This window comes from Bubalus bubalis, chromosome 2 (genome assembly GCF_019923935.1).
Source record: "Bubalus bubalis isolate 160015118507 breed Murrah chromosome 2, NDDB_SH_1, whole genome shotgun sequence".
In the NCBI taxonomy this organism is placed as follows: Eukaryota; Metazoa; Chordata; class Mammalia; order Artiodactyla; family Bovidae; genus Bubalus; species Bubalus bubalis.
Window position 1 is genome coordinate 18,922,886 of NC_059158.1, and position 22,340 is coordinate 18,945,225.

The window sequence follows — 22,340 nt, forward strand, 5'->3', positions numbered from 1 at the left end:
AGACACTAGTAGGATAAGATATAATACTTTGAGAATTTATGTTTAGATAGCTATTTTTAAAAAAAAAAAAAAAAAAAAAACCTATCCCATTAAGTTTTCTCACTTGGCAAGTAAATGTTATCTTCTTTCACTTACATCAGAAATTCCTGAAGGCTACATGTTAATGTTTTAACACCATTTTAACCCCATTCCTATCAATTAAACAGATCAACCAAGGGGATGTCACAAAAAGCCTCGGTGCAGATGCACAGGGAAGTTTAGAAGCCAGAGCATCCTCTTCTTAACTCTTCCTGCAGTGTGAGATGCCTGCAGTACCAAATAGGAATACAATTCACTAAAAGGAGGTTGACTTGAAGCTGAAAAGGCCATTTGCATACAATTCCTTTCATTTCAGGGAAGGCAGCGGAGGCCAAACAGCCCTCCACTCAGATGGAACCTGTTTCCATTTGTGAGATACTTCAGTTCAGTTCAGTTCAGTCGCTCAGTTGTGTCCAACTTTTTGCGACCCCATGGATTGCAGCACACCAGGCCTCCCTGTCTAACACCGACTCCCGGAGTTGACTCAAACTCCTGTCCATGGAATCAGTGATGCCATCCAACCATCTCATAGGGCATCTGTTGTCCCCTTCTCCTCCTGCCTTCAGTCTTTCCCAGCATCAGGGTCTTTTCCAATGAGTCAGCTCTTCACATCAGGTGGCCAAAGTATCGTAGTTTCAGCTTCAACATCAGTCCTTCCAATGAATATTCAGGACTGATTTCCTTTAGGATGGACTGGTTGGATCTCCCTGCTGTCCAAGGGACTCTCAAGAGCCTTCTCCAATACCACAGTTCAAAAGCATCAATTCTTCAGCAATCAGCTTTCTAGTCCAACTCTCACATTCATACATGATTATTGGAAAAACCATAGCCTTGACGAGACGGACCTTTGTTGGCAAAGTAATATCTCTGCTTTTGAATATGCTATCTAGGTTGGTCATAACTTTCCTTCCAAGGAGTAAGTGTCTTTTAATTTCATGGCTGTAATCAACATCTGTAGTGATTTGGAGCACAAAAAAATAAAGTGTGTCACTGTTTCCACTGCTTTCCCATCTATTTGCCATGAAGTGATGGGACCAGATGCCATGATCTTAGTTTTCTAAACGTTGAGCTTTAAGCCAACTTTTTAACTCCCCTCTTTCACTTTCACCAAGAAGCTCTTTAGTTCTTCTTCACTTTCTGCCATAAGTGTGGCGTCATCTGCATATCTGAGGTTATTGATATTTCTCCCAGAAATCTTGATTCCAGCTTGTGCTATAATTAGTAGAGCATTTCTCATGATGTACTCTGCATATAAGTTAAATAAGCAAGGTGACAATATATAGCCTTGACGTACTCCTTTCCCGATTTGGAACCAGTCTGTTGTTCCATGTCCAGTTCTAACTGTTGCTTCTTGACCTGCATACAGATTTCTCAGGAGGCAGGTCAGGTGGTCTGGTATTCCCATCTCTTGAAGAATTTTCCACAATTTGTTGTGATCCACACAGTCAAAGGCTTTGGCATAGTCAATAAAGCAGAAGTAGATGTTTTTCTGGAACTCTCTTGCTTTTTGGATGATCCAATGGATGTTGGCAATTTGATCTCTGGTTCTTCTGCCTTTTCTAAATCCGGCTTGAACATCTGAAAGTTCACAGTTCACATACTGTTGAAGCCTGGCTTGGAGAATTTTGAGCATTACTTTACTAGAATGTGAGATGAGTGCAATTGTGCGGTAGTTTGAGCTTTCTTTGGCATTGCCTTTCTTTGGGATTGGAATGAAATAGAGGCCCCTTATCTCCCAGCTTCTGTTCCTTGAGGTGTCCAGACAGAACGCCAAATAGTGTAGGCCCCCCACTTATGCCCCCAGCAGGCTGTATCTGTGTGGGGAAGTGGCTTTTCCCACTACAGTATGGGGCTTTGTTTCTTCCATGGCAAAAAAGAAGTCAAGACCCGCTTCCCTTCTGGTTCTCAACATTTTATAATTATTGTTTTAATACTGTAGTTCATGTGAGCGTGCTCAGTCGTGTCTGACTCTTTGTGACCGTGTGGACTATACCTGTCAGGTTCCTTTGTCCTTGGACTTCTCCAAGAATACTGGAGGGGGTTGCCATTTCCTCCTCCAGGGGATCTTCCCGACCCAGGGATTGAACCCTCATCTCTTTCGTCTCCTGCATTGGCAGGCAGATTCTTTGCCACTGAGCCACCTGGGAAGCCCTTATTTTAATATATCAGTCCTGAATATTCATTGGAAGGACTGATGCTGAAACTGAAACTCCAGTATTTTGGCCACCCCTTGCGAAGAACTGACTCCTTGAAAAAGACCCTGATGCTGGGAAAGATTAAAAGCAGGAGGAGACAGGGACGACAGAGGATGAGATGGTTGGATGGCATCACCAACTCAATGGGCATGAGCTGGAGCAAGCTCCAGGAGTTGGTGATGGACAGGGAGGCCTGGCATGCGGCAGTCAATGGGGTCGCAAAGAGTCAGACACGACTGAGCAACTGAGCTGACCGACCAAAAAGTTCATTTAGGTTTTTCCATAACCTCTTAAGGAATGAATAAACACATTTCACTGATGTAATAAATCCATTTCACTGAAATAGATTTAGGGGTCTGGTCAGAAGCAACAGCCTTCTTCATCTTTCTGTATGTCTTATGGCATGTGAACAAGTAACAGAAACAAGCTCTCCATTGACCTTATCATTCATAAGAGAAGTTGTAAGTGACCTCTCATTCTCTAAAAGGGACAAAACTATGTCAGTGGGCATAGTTGCACTTCAAACCTCCTATTTCTGGTGATAGCTTCTAGGCTGCAGAGTCTTTAAAATGCCATTGTGTTCTGTGTGTGTGGATCATGCATCACAAACTCAAATGCCCCCAGGAGTTGGGCAAATAACATAAATGTGTAATTCAGGACAGGTGTGAGGTAATAGGGAGTGCTGAGACCTGTGGTAAACAGAAGAGTACCCAGGGCTTCCCTGGTGGCTCAGGGGTAAAGAATCTGCCCGCCAATGTAGGAGATATGGGTTCGATTCTTGGGCCGGGAAGATCTTACATGCCACAGAGTAACTAAGCCCGTGCACCACAAACATTGAGCCTGTGCTCTAGAGCCTGGGAATCACAATGACTGGGCCCACAAATCACAACTACTGGAGCCCACATGCCCTAGAGCCCGTGATCCACAAGAGAAATCACCACAATGAGAAGCCCGTGTATTACAGCTAGAGAGTAGGCACCGACTTGACACAACTAGAGAAAAAGCTGTGCAGAAACAAAGATCCAGCACAGCCAAAAATAAATAAAGAATTTTTAAAGAGAGAGAGAGAGACAGAGCATACAAGGCCCACTAAGGAGATTCTATATTGCAAGCCTTGTGCCAGCCAAAAAGATTCTCATAGGAGCTTGGTCACAGGCTGCCAGTCTGTCATCCAAGGTGCAGAGAGTATGCAGACAGTTTATTTTCACAGTGATGAATTAGTGTGAAAGTGATTTCTGGTTAAACACAGCAGATTGAACAAATGTGTGGGGTTTTTTTCTTAGCTGTCTTCTGATTCCCATCTAAAATCTAGGTAAGGGAAATTTTTAAAGGGACAAACCTCTAGGGACACAGTTTCCCAGCCCCCAAACCTGGGAAACTGTCTAAGCCAGTGGATATGGGGCCAATAACAGCAGAACTGAGGAAGCTAAAATTTGAGTCTGTAGGAAGGGAGGGAGAGCCAAGAAGCAAGCTTTGCATGTTGGAAAAAACTATAGAAGGGATTGGAGGCACCATCCATCTCTGAAAGAAGGGGCATAAAGCGTAACTAGAAACAGGTGGATTGGCTTAGAGTCTTTGAAAGGAGGTAGGCTTCCAAGATACCCTTTCTGCCCTTGGAGAAATAAAGGAGGCTTATTCTTTAAAGATGTTGAACCATAGAGAGGCTGGACTCAAGCATAGTGAGAACAAAGACACCAAACTGAAACCCAGAAGAATAAACCTCTCTACTTAAACAGTCTTTTACTTAAGGTATCCATGCCTCCTTCCCACAGTCATATTCCAAAATGCTCACAGCCAAGCTTACACCGTCATGACAAGAGATTGAAAGATTCTACTTAACAGAAACAGACCAACCCAAAGGAATAACACAGATATTGAAAGCTGGAGGTATGCCAATGAAATATAGCAAAATCAACCACTAGAGTGAAACTTCATTAGCTTAATGAGCTCTGCCAATGCACACAGAGTTCCCTAAACTAAACTAGAGTTCAGTTGCTTCACTCTAAACTCTAACCAAACATACACCTTAAATTTATATAATGATACATGTCAAACATATTGCAATTTTTAAAAAGTCTAACCAGACAGCCAAGGAGAACCTCTAACATGGAAACAGAGATCATGAAGGTAGAAAGAAATAAGAGGGAAAAAAAGAAACAAACATAGTTCAGGAAAAGAAAGTTTAAAATAATAGATTAATCCTTGGAGAGAGAAGGGAAGATATCACATACATAAAACAAGAATAGGATGCTACAAAAAGGAACAGTTACAGAATATGAAAGAGTTCTTAAAAATTAAAACTACATGGCTTTAAAAAAAATCAATAGATGGAAAACAAATTCTGAAGCTTATTGATTTTTTTAAGTTATGAAAATGGCAAAAAAAAAATCCATAAAGATATATAAGAGGTCCTATACCCAAATACTTGGAGCTTCAGAAGAAAGGTAGAGAAATGGAGAGAAGAGCATTACCTAAGAAATATTTTTTTCCAGAATTGAAAAACAAACGTTTTCAGAATAAAACAGCCCATTAAGTACCCAGTCCAATAAATAAAAAGACCTGCACCAAAGCACATAACTGAAAATTTTCAGAACACCTAGAACAAAGAAAAGAGTTTAAAAGCTTCCAGAGATAGAAAAAGGATTATTTACAGAGGCCCAGGAAACAGAATGCCATCAGACTTCCCAACCATTCTAGACGGGAAGGACAGTTGAGCAACACTCTCAGGATTCTGAGAGAAGCTATGTCTAAGCTAGAATTTTATATCTAGTCCTGCTTATAATCAAGTTTGAGTAAAGAAAAAAAAGACATTTTCAGACATGCAAGGTCTCAAGAAATGACAGTGCCTCCCGTGAAGCTTTTCCCAGGCACCTGCTAGAGGTGAGCTCCACAAAACCAGTGAAGGTATGACCATGAAAGAGGGAGATGCAGAACCTAATAGGGAATCCACCCACTGGAGAAGCAAAAGAACTTCCCAAAATGATGGGGAAGAAAAATACCAGGAGAATTCAAAAAACTAGATCCAAAAACCAACTAACCAGCCTGATGACTGAGGCAGATGACTGAAGGGCTTGAGGAAAAGACGAACTTGAGATTTATTTATTATTGTCACTGTGTACCCATCCTGGAGAAGGCAATGGCACTCCACTTCAGTACTCTTGCGTGGAAAATCCCATGGACGGAGGAGCCTGGTAGGCTGCAGTCCATGGGGTCACTACAAGCTGGACACGACTGAGCAACCTTACTTTGACTTTTCACTTTCATGCATTGGAGAAGGAAATGGCAACCCACTCCAGTGTTCTTGCCTGGAGAATCCCAGGGACGGGGGAGCCTGGTGGGCTTCCGTCTATGGGGTCGCACAGAGTTGGACACAACTGAAGCGACTTAGCAGCAGCAACCCGTCCTGGTAGTTTGCAGATGGCTTGGAAATAGCTACACAGATGACAAAACTAATCAAATGAAAACTTAGAAAACTAAGAACAAAATTTTTTTTAAAAACATAGGCAATTACTAAAATAGGGAGGAGGAAAAAAATGTTACACAAGAAAGAAAATGTGACTATCCTATATGGCTCAGCTAAAATAATACTTCCAGAGTAAAAATAATGTGCAGATAGAACACTGATTTGGAAAAAAGAAATTATTATAAAACTAGAATGTAAAGAAAGAAGGGAGGGAGGAGCCAAGATGGCGGAGGAGAAGGACGGGGAGAACACTTTCTCCCCCACAAATTCACCAAAAGAGCATTTAAACGTCGAGTAAATTCCACAAAACAACTTCTGAATGCCAGCAGAGGACATCAGGCACCCAGAAAAGCAACCCAACTCTTCAAAAGGAGGTAGGAAAAAATATAAAAGACAAAAAAAGAGACAAAAGAGGGAGGGATGGAGTTCCGTCCCGGGAAGGGACTCTTAAAAAGAGAGAAGTTTCCAAACACCAGGAAACCTTCTCACTGCCGAATCTGTGCCGAGCTTTGGAAGCACAGAGGGCAACATAAAAGGAGAAAAAAAATAAATAAACAATTAAAAATCGCAGATTGTGAACCCTACGGTAACTCCCCCAGCGGAGAAGCAGCGCAGACGCCTGCACACGGCATTAGCAAGCGGGGGCTGGGCAGGGAAGCAGGGAGCGGGCTGTGTCCCTTAGAGTAAGAATTGGCCCGAATGTCCTGAGCGCTATCTGAGCGAAATAATTTGGGCTAGCAAACCAGACTGTGGGATATCTACCACGCGAAAAGCCAGCCCTAACCTAAGACACCGCCAGGCCCGCGCACGGAACAAAGGACTGAACAGAGATAGCCGGTTGCAGACCTTCCCCCTCCGGTGACAGGCAGCCAGAGCCATAAGGGGGCAATCGCAGCCCAAGAGAGACACTATCTATAAAACTGTAAGCAGGCTTCTTTGCTAACTAAAACTTCTTGGGGGTCTGGACGGTCAACATCTGCCTGAGAAGGTGCGCCGGTTTTACACCCAGATAACCGAGTGGCGGGGAGGCAATAAGTCGCAGCATTGGCGCCCGCCAAACACATCACCTGAGCTGCTCGGATCTGGGAAGAGCACAAAATGCAGGCCCAACCGAGTCTGCGCCTCTGAAGACTACCCAAGTGCCTGAACCTGAGCGGCTTGGACCTGGGAGCTCAGCCCAGGGCCGGCCTCTGTTCCTGGCGGAACAACCTAGAGCCCGAGCAGTGTGGGCAGGGAGGCTACCCGCGCCGTGAGCGGGGGGGGGGGGGGGGGGGGGGCGGCAGACCCAGTGTGGCTGAGGCAGTGCGAGCGCACGCCAGTGTTATCTGTTTGCAGCATCCCTCCCTCCCTCCCCGCAGTGCGGCTGAACAAGTGAGCCTAAATAAAATAAAAAAAATAGTGTCCTCCACCGTCCCCTTTGTGTCAGGGCGGGAACCAGACACTGAAGAGACCAGCAAACAGAAGAAGCTCTAACAGAGGGAAACGCCTTGGAAGCTACAGGCCATAGATTAAAACCCTGTGGTTACTACGGACTACATAGGAAGGGGCCTATAGATCTTGAGAAATATAAGTCAGACCAAGGAACTAGCCAAAAATGAACTGAACCCACAATACTCACAACAAAACCAGAGAAAGACCTAGATATATTTTTACTATTTTTACGATCAATCTTTCTTTCTTTTTTTCTTTTTTTTTTTTAATTTTTAAAAAAAAAAATTTTAAGTCCTCTATTGTCCTTTAATTTTCACTTTTATAACTATTACTTTGCAAAAAAAAAAAAAAACAAGACCCTATTTTTTTTTCTTCTTCAGCAAACTTCATATATATATTTTATAATTTTTTGACCATGTTTTGTTTTGTTTTGTTTTGTTTTTCTTCTTTTCTTTAACATTGTATTTTTGAAATTCCAAACTCTACTCTAGATTTTTAATTTTAGCCTTTTGGTATATGTTATCAATTTTGTACCTATAGTTTTTTTCATAATTTCGGTGACTTTTTTTCCCTCTGTTTCTTTCTCTTCTTCTTTTGTATAACATCGTATATCTGCAATTCCAAACTCTACTCAAGATTTTTAATTTATGCTTTTTGGTATTTGATATCAATTTTGTACCTGTATTTTCTTTATAATTTTTGCGACATTGTTTTTGTTGGTTTGTTTGTTTTCTCTCTTTATTTTTATTCTTCTTCTTCTTTTATTTTTTTTTTAAACATTGTATTTTTGAAATTCCAAACTCTACTCTAGATTTTTAATTTTGGCTTTTTGGTATTAGTTATCAATTTTGTACCTGTAGTTTCTTTATAATTTTCGCAACCTTGTTTGTTTTTCTTTGTTCATTTTTTCTCTCTTTCTTTTCCTTCTTCTTTTCATTAACATCCCATTTTTGAAATTCCAAACTCTACTCTAGATTTCTAATTTTTGCTTTTATGTATTTGTTACCAATTTTGTACCTTTAAGAACCCAATCTTCAGGACCCATTTTTCACTAGGGAACGAGATTACTGGCTTGACTGCTCTCTCTCCCTTTGGACTCTCCATTTTCTCCACCAGGTCGCCTGTATCTCCTCCCTAACTCCTCTCTACTCTACCCAACTCTGTGAATCTCTGTGTGTTCCAGACGGTGGAGAACACTTAGGGAACTGATTACTGGCTGGATCTGTCTCCCTCCTTTTCATTTCCCCCTTTTATCCTTCTGGCCACCTCTGTCTCCTGCCTCCTTCTTCTTTTCTCTGTATAACTCCGTGAACATCTCTGAGCGGTCCAGTTGTGGAGTGCACATAAGGAAGTGACTACTGGCTAGCCCACTCTCTCCACTATTGATTCCACCTCATCTCATTTGGGTCACCTCTAACTCCCTCCTCCCACTTCTCTTCTCCATGTAACGCTGTGAACCTCTCTGAGTGACCCTCACAGTAGAGAAACTTTTCATCTTTAACGTAGATGTTTTATCAATGGTGCTGTATAGAAGGAGAAGTTTTGAAACTACTGTAAAAATAAGACCGATAACTGGAAGTAGGAGGCTTAAGTCCAAACCCTGACTCCAGGGAACTCCTGACTCCAAGGAACATTAATTGACAGGAGCTCATCAAACGCCTCCATACCGACACTGAAACCAAGCACCACACAAGGGCCAACAAGTTCCAGGGAAAGACATACCAAGCAAATTCTCCAGCAACAAAGGAACACAGCCCTGAGCTTCAAGATACAGGCTGCCCAAAGTCACCCCAAAACCATAGACATCTCATAACTCATTACTGGACATTTCACTACACTCCAGAGAGAAGAAATACAGCTCCATCCACCAGAACATCGACACAAGCTTCCCTAACCAGGAAACCTTGACAAGCCACCTGTACAAACCCACACACAGCGAGGAAACGCCACAATAAAGAGAACTCCACAAACTGCCAGAATACAGAAAGGACACCCCAAACTCAGCAATTTAAACAAGATGAAGAGACAGAGGAATAGCCAGCAGATAAAGGAACAGGATAAATGCCCACCAAACCAAACAAAAGAGGAAGAGATAGGGAATCTACCTGATAAAGAATTCCAAATAATGATAGTGAAATTGATCCAAAATCTTGAAATTAAAATGGAATCACAGATAAATAGCCTGGAGGCAAGAATTGAGAAGATGCAAGAAAGGTTTAACAAGGACTTAGAAGAAATAAAAAAGAGTCAATATATAACGAATAACGCAATAAGTGAAATTAAAAACACTCTGGAGGCAACAAATAGTAGAATAACAGAGGCAGAAGATAGGATTAGTGAATTAGAAGATAGAATGGTAGAAATAAATCAATCAGAGAGGAAAAAAGAAAAACAAATTAAAAGAAATGAGGACAATCTCAGAGACCTCCAGGACAATATTAAACGCTACAACATTCGAATCATAGGGGTCCCAGAAGAAGAAGACAAAAAGAAAGACCATGAGAAAATACTTGAGGAGATAATAGTTGAAAACTTCCCTAAAATGGGGAAGGAAATAATCACCTAAGTCCAAGAAACCCAGAGAGTCCCAAACAGGATAAACCCAAGGCGAAACACCCCAAGACACATATTAATCAAATTAACAAAGATCAAACACAAAGAACAAATATTAAAAGCAGCAAGGGAAAAACAACAAATAACACACAAGGGAATACCCATAAGGATAACAGCTGATCTTTCAATAGAAACTCTTCAAGCCAGGAGGGAATGGCAAGACATACTTAAAATGATGAAAGAAAATAACCTACAGCCCAGATTATTGTACCCAGCAAGGATCTCATTCAAGTATGAAGGAGAAATCAAAAGCTTTTCAGACAAGCAAAAGCTGAGAGAATTCTGCACCACCAAACCAGCTCTCCAACAAATACTAAAGGATATTCTCTAGACAGGAAACACAAAAACGGTGTATAAATTCGAACCCAAAACAATAAAGTAAATGGCAACGGGATCATACTTATCAGTAATTACCTTAAACGTAAATGGGTTGAATGCCCCAACCAAAGACAAAGACTGGCTGAATGGATACAAAAACAAGACCCCTACATATGCTGTCTACAAGAGACCCACCTCAAAACAGGGGACACATACAGACTGAAAGTGAAGGGCTGGAAAAAAATTTTCCATGCAAATAGGGACCAAAAGAAAGCAGGAGTAGCAATACTCATATCAGATAAAATAGACTTTAAAACAAAGGCTGTGAAAAGAGACAAAGACAGTCACTACATAATGATCAAAGGATCAATCCAAGAAGAAGATATAACAATTATAAATATATATGCACCCAACACGGGAGCACTGCAGTACGTAAGACAAATGCTAACAAGTATGAAAGGAGAAATTAACAATAACACAATAATAGTGGGAGACTTTAATACCCCACTCACACCTATGGATAGATCAACTAAACAGAAAATTAACAAGGAAACACAAACTGTAAACGATACAATAGACCAGTTAGACCTAATTGATATCTATAGGACATTTCATCCCAAAACAATGAATTTCACCTTTTTCTCAAGCGCACATGGAACCTTCTCCAGGATAGATCACATCCTAGGCCATAAAGCTAGCCTTGCTAAATTCAAAAAAATAGAAATCATTCCAAGCATCTTTTCTGACCACAATGCAGTAAGATTAGATCTCAATTACAAGAGAAAAACTATTAAAAATTCCAACGTATGGAGGCTGAACAACACGCTGCTGAATAACCAACAAATCACAGAAGAAATCAAAAAAGAAATCAAAATTTGCATAGAAACGAATGAAAATGAAAACACAACAACCCAAAACCTGTGGGACACTGTAAAAGCAGTCCTAAGGGGAAAGTTCATAGCAATACAGGCACACCTCAAGAAACAAGAAAAAAGTCAAATAAATAACCTAACTCTACACCTAAAGCAACTAGAAAAGGAAGAAATGAAGAACCCCAGGGTTAGTAGAAGGAAAGAAATCTTAAAACTTAGAGCAGAAATAAATGCAAAAGAAACAAAAGAGATCATAGCCAAAATCAACAAAACCAAAAGCCGGTTTTTTGAAAGGATAAATAAAATTGACAAACCATTAGCCAGACTCATCAAGAAACAAAGGGAGAAAAATCAAATCAATAAAATTAGAAATGAAAATGAAGAGATCACAACAGACAACACAGAAATACAAAGGATCATAAGAGAGTACTATCAACAATTATATGCCAATAAAATGGACAACGTGGAAGAAATGGACAAATTCTTAGAAAAGTACAACTTTCCAAAACTCGATCAGGAAGAAATAGAAAATCTTAACAGACCCATCACAAGCACGGAAATTGAAACTGTAATCAAAAATCTTCCAGCAAACAAAAGCCCAGGTCCAGATGGCTTCACAGCTGAATTCTACCAAAAATTTAGAGAAGAGCTAACACCTATCCTGCTCAAACTCTTCCAGAAAATTGCAGAGGATGGTAAACTTCCAAACTCATTCTATGAGGCCACCATCACCCTAATACCAAAACCTGACAAAGATCCCACAAAAAAAGAAAACTACAGGCCAATATCACTGATGAACATAGATGCAAAAATCCTTAACAAAATTCTAGCAATCAGAATCCAACAACACATTAAAAAGATCATACACCATGACCAAGTGGGCTTTATCCCAGGGATGCAAGGATTCTTCAATATCCGCAAATCAATCAATGTAATACACCACATTAACAAATTGAAAAATAAAAACCATATGATTATCTCAATAGATGCAGAGAAAGCCTTTGACAAAATTCAACATCCATTTATGATTAAAACTCTCCAGAAAGCAGGAATAGAAGAAACATATCTCAACATAATAAAAGCTATATATGACAAACCCACAGCAAACATTATCCTCAATGGTGAAAAATTGAAAGCATTTCCTCTAAAGTCAGGAACAAGACAAGGGTGCCCACTTTCACCATTACTATTCAACATAGTTTTGGAAGTTTTGGCCACAGCAATCAGAGCAGAAAAAGAAATAAAAGGAATCCAAATTGGAAAAGAAGAAGTAAAGCTCTCACTGTTTGCAGATGACATGATCCTCTACATAGAAAACCCTAAAGACTCCACCAGAAAATTACTAGAACTAATCAATGACTATAGTAAAGTTGCAGGATATAAAATCAACACACAGAAAACACTTGCATTCCTATACACTAATAATGAGAAAACAGAAAGAGAAATTAAGGAAACAATTCCATTCACCATTGCAATGGAAAGAATAAAATACTTAGGAATATATCTACCTAAAGAAACTAAAGGCCTATATATAGAAAACTATAAAACACTGGTGAAAGAAATCAAAGAGGACACTAACAGATGGAGAAATATACCATGTTCATGGATTGGAAGAATCAATATAGTGAAAATGAGTATACTACCCAAAGCAATCTATAGATTCAATGCAATCCCTATCAAGCTACCAACAGCATTCTTCACAGAGCTAGAACAAATAATTTCACAATTTGTATGGAAATACAAAAAACCTCGAATAGCCAAAGCGATCTTGAAAAAGAAGAATGGAACTGGAGGAATCAACCTACCTGACTTCAGACTCTACTACAAAGCCACAGTTATCAAGACAGTATGGTACTGGCACAAAGACAGAAATATAGATCCATGGAACAAAATAGAAAGCCCAGAGATAAATCCACGCACATATGGACACCTTATCTTTGACAAAAGAGGCAAGAATATACAATGGATTAAAGACAATCTCTTTAACAAGTGGTGCTGGGAACTCTGGTCAACCACTTGTAAAAGAATGAAACTAGAACACTTTCTAACACCATACACAAAAATAAACTCAAAATGGATTAAAGATCTCAACGTAAGACCAGAAACTATAAAACTCCTAGAGGAGAACATAAGCAAAACACTCTCTGACATACATCACAGCAGGATCCTCTATGACCCACCTCCCAGAATATTGGAAATAAAAGCAAAAATAAACAAATGGGACCTAATTAACCTTAAAAGCTTCTGCACATCAAAGGAAACTATTAGCAAGGTGAAAAGACAGCCTTCAGAATGGGAGAAAATAATAGCAAATGAAGCAACTGACAAACAACTAATCTCAAGAATACACAAGCAACTCCTACAGCTCAACTCCAGAAAAATAAATGACCCAATCAAAAAATGGGCCAAAGAACTAAATAGACATTTCTCCAAAGAAGACATACAGATGGCTAACAAACACATGAAAAGATGCTCAACATCACTCATTATCAGAGAAATGCAAATCAAAACCACTATGAGGTACCATTTCACACCAGTCAGAATGGCTGCGATCCAAAAGTCTACAAGTAATAAATGCTGGAGAGGGTGTGGAGAAAAGGGAACCCTCTTACACTGTTGGTGGGAATGCAAACTAGTACAGCCACTATGGAGAACAGTGTGGAGATTCCTTAAAAAACTGGAAATAGACCTGCCTTATGATCCAGCAATCCCACTGCTGGGCATACACACTGAGGAAACCAGAAGGGAAAGAGACATGTGTACCCCAATGTTCATCGCAGCACTGTTTATAATAGCCAGGATATGGAAGCAACCTAGATGTCCATCAGCAGATGAATGGATAAGAAAGCAGTGGTACATATACACAATGGAGTATTACTCAGCCATTAAAAAGAATACATTTGAATCAGTTCTAATGAGGTGGATGAAACTGGAGCCTATTATACAGAGTGAAGTAAGCCAGAAAGAAAAACACCGATACAGTATACTAACGCATATATATGGAATTTAGAAAGATGGTAACAATAACCCTGTGTACGAGACAGCAAAAGAGACACTGATGTATAGAACAGTCTTATGGACTCTGTGAGAGAGGGAGAGGGTGGGAAGATTTGGGAGAATGGCATTGAAACATGTAAAATATCATGTATGAAACGAGTTCCCAGTCCAAGTTCGATGCACAATACTGGATGCTTGGGGCTGGTGCACTGGGACGACCCAGAGGGATGGAATGGGGAGGGAGGAGGGTTCAGGATGGGGAACACATGTATACCTGTGGTGGATTCATTTTGATATTTGGCAAAACTAATACAATTATGTAAAGTTTAAAAATAAAATAAAATTAAAAAAAAAAAAGAAAAGGGACAGGAATCTGAAATACATCCAAAAAAAAAAGGAAAGAAGGAAAAGGGTGTGTGTGTGAATATGGCCTGATTTGGAGGGGGGAAGGGGAAGCCAGGGGTTGGTAAGTGATCTAAATAATCATCTTCCATCATTGTTACAGGTAAAATTAATAAATAATATCTAAATTTGAAAAGTAAAATAAGATATTTAAGATGTCACCAATTAAAAGGATCTCCATTATGTTATATGTCTTAGAATTTTTAAAATGCCAATTAAACTATGACATGTCATCACTTGTAAGGCTCAAAGATCTCAGAGGTATTAAAATAGAGGGAAGAGAACACGTTGTTTAGAAACATAGCCATGTATTCCATGAGCAATAGCTAACAGCTCAAATCAGATCTGTAGAGCAGGAATCCAGGTGGGAAAGGCTGGGGCAAGTGGTTGCTATTTTTGTCATAATTTTTGTTAGATTGGTTGATTTTTTAGAAGAGTATATGTGCAACTTTGTTATTAAGGATTTATTAAGTTTTAAATCAGTCAATAAGAAAATAGTATATATCAAAACTCCAATTAAAAAAAGAAAGCTTTCACTGCTCCTGGGTTCATGATTCTGGCTTAGATGTCATTTAAAGAAACTATTTACCATAAAAAAAAAAAAAACTTGCAATTCTCATTTTATTACTGGTTTTAGTGGTTTTAGTTGCTAAGTCGTGTCCGACTCTTGCCACCCCATGGACTGTAGCCTGCCAGGCTCCTCTGTCCATGGGATTCTCTAGGCACAAAAACTGGAGTGGGCTGCCATTTTCTTACTCAAAATCTACTACAAATGGATGGAAAATGCTATAAAACAATCCAAGACCACTCTGAAGTTACTATCTACGTTTTCTGCTCTCTTTTCTCAAAAGGCACAAAACCCAAAATATAATTGCTTCTCACCCTATGTTATAGGTATTTATTTGCCTGTGTCTTTGAGATGGTGGCTTCTCCTGCCTGATCGTTACCTACTAGAGACAGTGTACTTATCTATAATGGAACAGTCTCATTTCTTGCCTCCTTAGCTTGGAAAAGCATCCATTTATAAATGCATCATCAGTGCTAGGGCACACAACCACAGGTACTGGTTAATCAGGCACTTCCTTCACTGCTTATGGGAAACCAGACTGATTTGCAATGTGCATGCAAAAAAATTATTTTTTAAAAGAGTATTTTATTCTTATGAGACCTAAACTCCTCCTTGAGAAAAGAAGTTGGTTTTGGCCTCCCCAAATCCATGAAAGAATGTGATATTCCTCAGTTTCCCACCAGTTTGGCAGTATTAGATGCAGGATTATTAACTTGTCTCTAAAAAAAATTAGGCATCTAGACCTTGGGACAGAGCTCAAACATGGATTTAGCTGAAATTAGTACACAACGCCCCATTACACACACTTAAACACACAAACACAAAGCCAGATGGGATGTAGAGGCTGTGAGAGATCTAAAATTTTACCATACTTAACAAGCTGACACATTAGCCTGCCATCCTTCCATGGATGCTGGCAGAAGACAAGAGACTACTGGCTCAGATACAAAGGACTTTACTGCTCACAGCAACAGCAGTAGCCAGAGGACTGGCATTTGTACCTACTGCCCAAGGCTCTGTTCCCACAGGGCATTGTGAAGGGGGCGAGACACATGGTGGCTTGCATTACAGCAGAAGAACCCCAAGCTTAGGGAATCCAAATCATTTTTTCCAAATATTTTTATTGTCCTGAAACAAACATAACATAAAAATTTACCATTTTAACTAGTCTTCAGCATACAATTCAATGGCTGCTGCTGCTGCTGAGTCGCTTCAGTCGTGTCTGACTCTGTGCGACCCCATAGACAGCAGCCCACCAGGCTCCTCCACCCCTGGGACTCTCCAGGCAAGAACACTGGAGTGGATTGCCATTTCCTTCTCCAATGCAGGAAAGGGAAAAGTGAAAGTGAAGTCGCTCAGTCGTGTCCGACTCTTCGCGACCCCATGGACTGCAGCCTACCAGGCTCCTCCATCCATAGAATTTTCCAGGCAAGAGTACTGGAGTGGGTTGCCATTGCCTTCTCCCAATTCAATGGCACCACATCTTTTATAATGGATAGTAAACCTGCCTGACCTTTGCACTATAGGGAGGTATTATCTTTGTTAAACTGAACCATAAACAAACCTAGCCTTTGCTCCAAACCAGAATTTTTTAATCTCAGCACTGTTGACATTTTGGACTGGATACTTCTTTGTTGTGAGGACAGTCAAATTGTGAGGAATTACAAGATACTGAACAGATTACTTGCACACTACCCACTAGAGGTCTGTAGCATTTGATCATTTATAATGAGCAAAAATGTGCCCAGAAATCGCCAAATGTCCCCTTGGAAGCAAATCACCTTCAGTTGAGAATGACTGTTTCAGAGGAAGTCACTATCTGTGTTTGGAGGCTGTTCACCAGGCAAATATCCTTGATAAAGCAGTCCCGAACAAAGGCACTCTGTGCCTCAACTCACAAAACATGCAAAAACACCAGAGATCCATGGTGAGCTGCCTCTCAACAGAGGCCTTAATTCTCACTTCTGAAACTAGATCTGTTTTTCAGACATGTATAAAGTACTTGGTCAATTTGCACTTGATATTTACATACACACACATACACACACACACACCCCCTTCTTCATGGTCCTTTGACTAAAATTACAACATGAACCATTGAGATGATGAGAAACAAGTCCAGAGAAATTAAGCAGGTATGGCCCAAAAGGAAATATGCTGCTGTGCTTGCTGCTGCTGCTGCTAAGTCGCTTCAGTCGTGTCCGACTCTGTGCGACCCCATAGAAATGGCAGCCCACCAGGCTCCCCCGTCCCTGAGATTCTCCAGGCTGTGCTTAGTCATGTCCAAATCTTTAAGACCTCATAGACTGTAGCCCGCCAGGCTCCTCTGTCCATGGGGATTCTCCAGGGAAGAATACTGGAGTGGGTTGCCATGCCCTCCTCCAAGGGAACTTTGCAACCCAGGGATCAAACCCAGGTCTCCCTCACTGCAGGGAGATTCTTTATCATCTGAGCCACCAGGGAAGCCCAAGAATACTGGAGTGGGTAGAAGATTCCCTTCTCCAGGGAATCTTCCCGACCCAGGAATTGAACGGGGGTCTCCTGCATTGCAGGTGGATTCTTTACCAGCTGAGTTACCAGGGATGCCCCAAAAGGAAATAGCTGAGCCCAGGAGTATATGATGGACATTTCCTTTCTTATGCAAGAATGGTTTCCCTTCCTTGGGTTAAAAACTAACATTTTGCAGGGAGGAGGGCATTTAATACTCTTTCCCCAGATCACTTCTGTGCTTTGAAGTTAGACCTGGATACAAATCCCAATTCTTCTACTTAACAGTACAACAGATGAGCAAGTAATTCTACCTGTAGGAGCTTACTTTTCATATATAAGGTGGGGGTGATAAGACCACCTTACAGGGTTGTCATCACAATTCTATGAGCTAAAGTGCCCAGTGCAGTGCCTGGCACTCAGTAAGTACTGAATAAATTGTAGTTATTGCTTCACAAACATCACCATTAGGGCAGGTCCTCAGCATCCCTGGTGGCTCAGATGGTAAAGAATCTGCCCGCAATGCAGGAGACTGAAGTTTGATCCCTATGTAGGGAAGATCCCCTGGAGAAGAAAATAGCAACCCACTCCAGTATTCTTGCCTGAAAAATGCCATGGACAGAGGAGCCTGGCAGGCTACAGTACATGGGCTTGCAAGGAGTCAGACACAATGGAATGACTAATACTTCCACTTTTTTGTTTTCTGTTCTTACTATGATCAGCTTTATACTAATGTCTCCACACTCTCACTTGGTTTTTCACAGTATTTATGACATAGCTGCTTAGAGCAAAGATCTATGGAGCAAAGATTACCAGGCCACAGAGAGAATGATTCTAAGACCTGACTTCATAAGCATCTCATGCCAACCCCCTGAGCTAGACAATCCCAGCTCCATTACCAATAGGTTCAAAGAAATACCTAAATAGGTCAAAACCTACTCTGACCTTTTGTTACCTGGTTTTCTTTTCTTCAAACTGACATCAATGTGTTGAAATTGCCCAGCCTTCAGCAATCTGTTTAATCAGTCTCTCTTGCATACTTGTATTTTTAATAGGCTAGCATTCTTGTGTCAAATAAGAAATCAAGCTCTGCAGACTCTTTCCAAGGCTGTTCAAGTATTATCGAGATCAATTTCCCCTATATCCCCTCCTCTTTCCGGTGATCATCCAACTCACAAGCAAAGAAATACCTATCACAGATTACAAAACTTAAGTGATTAACAGAGAGATCTCTCTTCCATAATAATGCTATGACTTTCCCTTGATATTTGGCATTTTTGACTCTAGAATATAAATTAGTCTTGGTTCCCACTGCTATTTGGTGTTGTACATACGTGATCTTCTTTGTCTTAAAATATAATATTTAATTATAGCTTCACCGAAGACTTAAAATCCCAGTTTCCCTCAGGGAAAAAATACCTACAACTGGAGTTTATGAAAAATTGTTAGTTGTAGCTAATCCTGGGTAATAAATTGGATTTTAGAAATCTGGGTGATTTTTAACACACTAAGCTTTTCATCAGGAAGGCGACGCTTACAGAAAATGCCTGTGGAATAATCAGGCAGCAACTTCACTGCTGAACTGTTAAGACAAATACAACTGAGAACATCATCTATGGAATTTGTTGGATTGTGAAATTTGCTCTTTGAAAAGGAAACATCACATAAGAGCCAGAGAACAAGTGGCAATTTCTGGTGATTTTGTATTCCCTTGAGCTTGGGATTACGAATTCCCCCTCCTCACTTAAATTCCAATCCTCCACTTAGAATTGTAAGGAACCTGACTGAATTGTATTAAAAAGCCTAAATGACTTTTATTTCTTGTGTCATTTAGCCAGAATGAATACTAGTCTCTTCTCTAAAAACATGCGTGTACACACACACACACACACACATACACACACACACTTCTACAGCACAGTGTTCCACTGGCCGAAAAAGAAAATCAATACACACGTAGCAAATATTTGAGCTGCATTTATGTAAGCAATTTCTTCACGAAAAACAAATTCCAACCATAGCCCTTTCAAGGACCCTAAAGGACAGAAGACGACAGCACTTTCAAACTGCTGTTCTAAATGGAGGACTTTTTTTTCTAGATAAAACCCCCAAGCCAATGCTCTTTTGTATCAAACCTTCTCCCTCTGTTTCTCATACCTGAGTCCAACCCACCTCATTCTTCAGTGCTGTTTATTAAAGATATACCACTTTCTGTAATAAAGACTGCCCTAATGGCTCCTCTTTGTAGGAATACTAGGAAAAACTGAAGGTGTTTTATTTTTAAGGTCATTCGGTCACATAGCTAGCACCTGAGAAGGTTTAACTTATATCTGCATGAGAACAGCAACCCACAAAACTTGAAAGAAAATGGTAGTCATTGGTTCACACGTCTTTTTAAAGGCATGGTGGCTACCTGGTCCACTGGAATCTCAACTTGAGTGTCTTCATCTTCTTGGACTTCAGCTGCCCCCCGCGTTTCTGATCTCTCCTCTCCAGCTTTGAAAACGCCTTCATCTATAATTTGAGACAAATACACAGTGAAAATCAAAATCCAATTGTGACATCATGTGGCTGAATGTTGAAATTACAGTCAAATTCCTATCGATTCTTTTTTATAGGTATTCTGGTTCCCCTTGTATTGGCAAGATTTTTGTAGCCCCCAATTCTTCTAGATTTTCACTGGAAAAAGGTTCAGTGACCAACACAAGGCTGACCCAGAGGAGCAGGGCTGTGTCCCAGCCTCCCCCTCACCTTCTGGTACTGATTAAAACAACACAATCCTGCACAGATATTTAGAAGGGCAAGATTTCCCACCTATTATCTCTTTTCTCTCCTAGCCATGAAGCAATGATGATGCTTGGTGCTTGCAAATACTACTTTTAGCATTTTGCCTTTCCCAAAAGAATGCTATACACTGAAAATTATATATAAGAACAATTCTCTCCATTCTGAGTAACATCAAAAATATTTTTACTGCAACAGAATCAGAGCTAACTCCGTATCTCACACAAATCAATCTTTTATTTTGCAGGTTTCCACAGGATTTTCACAATATATGTCTTAAAATCCTTAACTGTAAAACATAACCCAGATCTTTAAGATGTTAGGTTAAGCTCCTTTGATTTGTTCTCCTACAGAAAGCAATAAGGACTGTTCTCCATATTTGCAGTCATTTCAACGTCTTCCCTCTGTCTTCTCTTCACAGGCCAAGTAATCAAAGAATCACAGGACCATTTGTCATTCTGTCTATCTGTTTGCCTCAGGACAGGTCTAATGCTTCAGTCATTCTCACGGATGTTTTCTCTGCCCAGTCATTTACAGTCTCCAGGGATGGAGATCCCACCTCCTTCTCTGATAATCTATCACAGCATATGATTACCCTTACAGTCTAGAAAATGTTTCATCTTTTGTCTTAAAAACCCCTTATACTTCTCAAATGGAAACTTCTCTCTCAGAGCACAAATATTTAACACATTCCACATGAAAATATTTCATATTGTCCAAGTTGTGAACTCACTCTTCATAAAGCATAAAATACAACTTTACCTTCGCTGAGGCTCAATTGTATGTGAGACACAATAGGAGCCAATGTGGCCATATAAGATATAAATGAGATTTAGATTTCTTTCAAGTTGCTTACAGACTAATGAGCAGATAGAAGTATATACACATCATCAATAAAGTGCCCTGATGTAAAAGGAATAAGGTCTATAATAGAGCCCTGTGGAAGCTTAGGAGGTACGGCCAAGTGAAAAAGGAAGAAAGGAAGGGAGAGAGGAAATATAACCAAACTTAAGTGCTTTTCATTTCTCCTAGAGAAACCATTTTCCTTTTTAATTACTTCTCTACTATCCTTTTTAAAAACCAGGAATAACAGAGCTGCCCTCAAAGCTGATTAGACATGTTAGATTAATTCACATAGATTAATTCATTTTTTACTGAAGTATAGTTAATTTACAATGGTGTGTTAGTTTCAAGTATACAACAAAGTGATCCAGTTACACACACACACATATACACACACATATTCTTTTCCATATTTTTCCATTGAAGGTTATTATAACACATTGGATATAGTTCCCTGTGCTATACATTAGGTCCCTGTTGTTTATCTATTTTATATATCAGTTCATTTCAGTCACTCAGTCGTGTCTGACTCTTTGCGACCCCATGGACTGCAGCACGCCAGGTTTCCCAGTCCATCACCAACTCCCAGAGCTTGCTCAAACTCATGTCCATCAAATCAGTGATGTCATCCAACCATCTCATCCTCGGTCATCCCCTTCTCCTCCTGCCTTCAATCTTTCCCAGCATTAGGGTCTTTTCTAAAGAATCAGTTCTTCTCATCAGATGGCCAATGTATAGGAGCTCCAGTTTCAGCATCAGTCCTTCCAATAATATTCAGGACGATTTCCTTTAGGAGGGACTGGTTTGATCTCCTTGCAGTGATCTATACTATTTTATATATAATAGTGTATATATGCTAATCTCAAAGTCCTAATTTATCTCCCCCTACCCAGCTGCTATCCTCTTTGGTAAGCATAAGTTTACTGGTTTTGTGTGTGTTTGTGTGTGTCTGTGAGTCTGTTTCTGTTTTGTAAATAAATTCATTTGGATCATATTTTAGATTCCACATATAAGTGATATCATGTGATATTTGTCTTTCCCTGTCTGACTTAATTGGTCTAATGGTTATGTCCTGACTCCATCGAATCTTATGACTGAAAATGTGGATCCAAAATGAAATTGCAGCTCAGCATATCAGAAGAAAGAATAAAGAAAAACAAAAAAGAAAATGTAGTGATTTTATCATGTACTGATGTTTAGCTTGGAGTAAATGCAGAAAGTTTTGGTCACAAGCTCAACAAAGTGATTCTTGAGCTAAGAAAAGTACAGGGAAGGACACTTCAAGGGGA

The 22,340-nt window shown here is 40.1% G+C and overlaps 1 protein-coding gene across 4 annotated transcripts in view; it reads right to left on the bottom strand.

The window, feature by feature from the left end:
• DCDC2 (doublecortin domain containing 2) overlaps positions 1-22,340 on the bottom strand; it is a 156,165-nt gene that overhangs the window by 16,147 nt on the left and 117,678 nt on the right. For all 4 annotated transcript variants that reach the window (XM_044927860.2, XM_025266363.3, XM_025266349.3 and 1 more), the window contains one exon: positions 19,838-19,938. In XM_044927860.2, the coding sequence (XP_044783795.1) occupies positions 19,838-19,938 (101 nt within the window). The remainder of the gene's footprint in view (positions 1-19,837; positions 19,939-22,340) is intronic.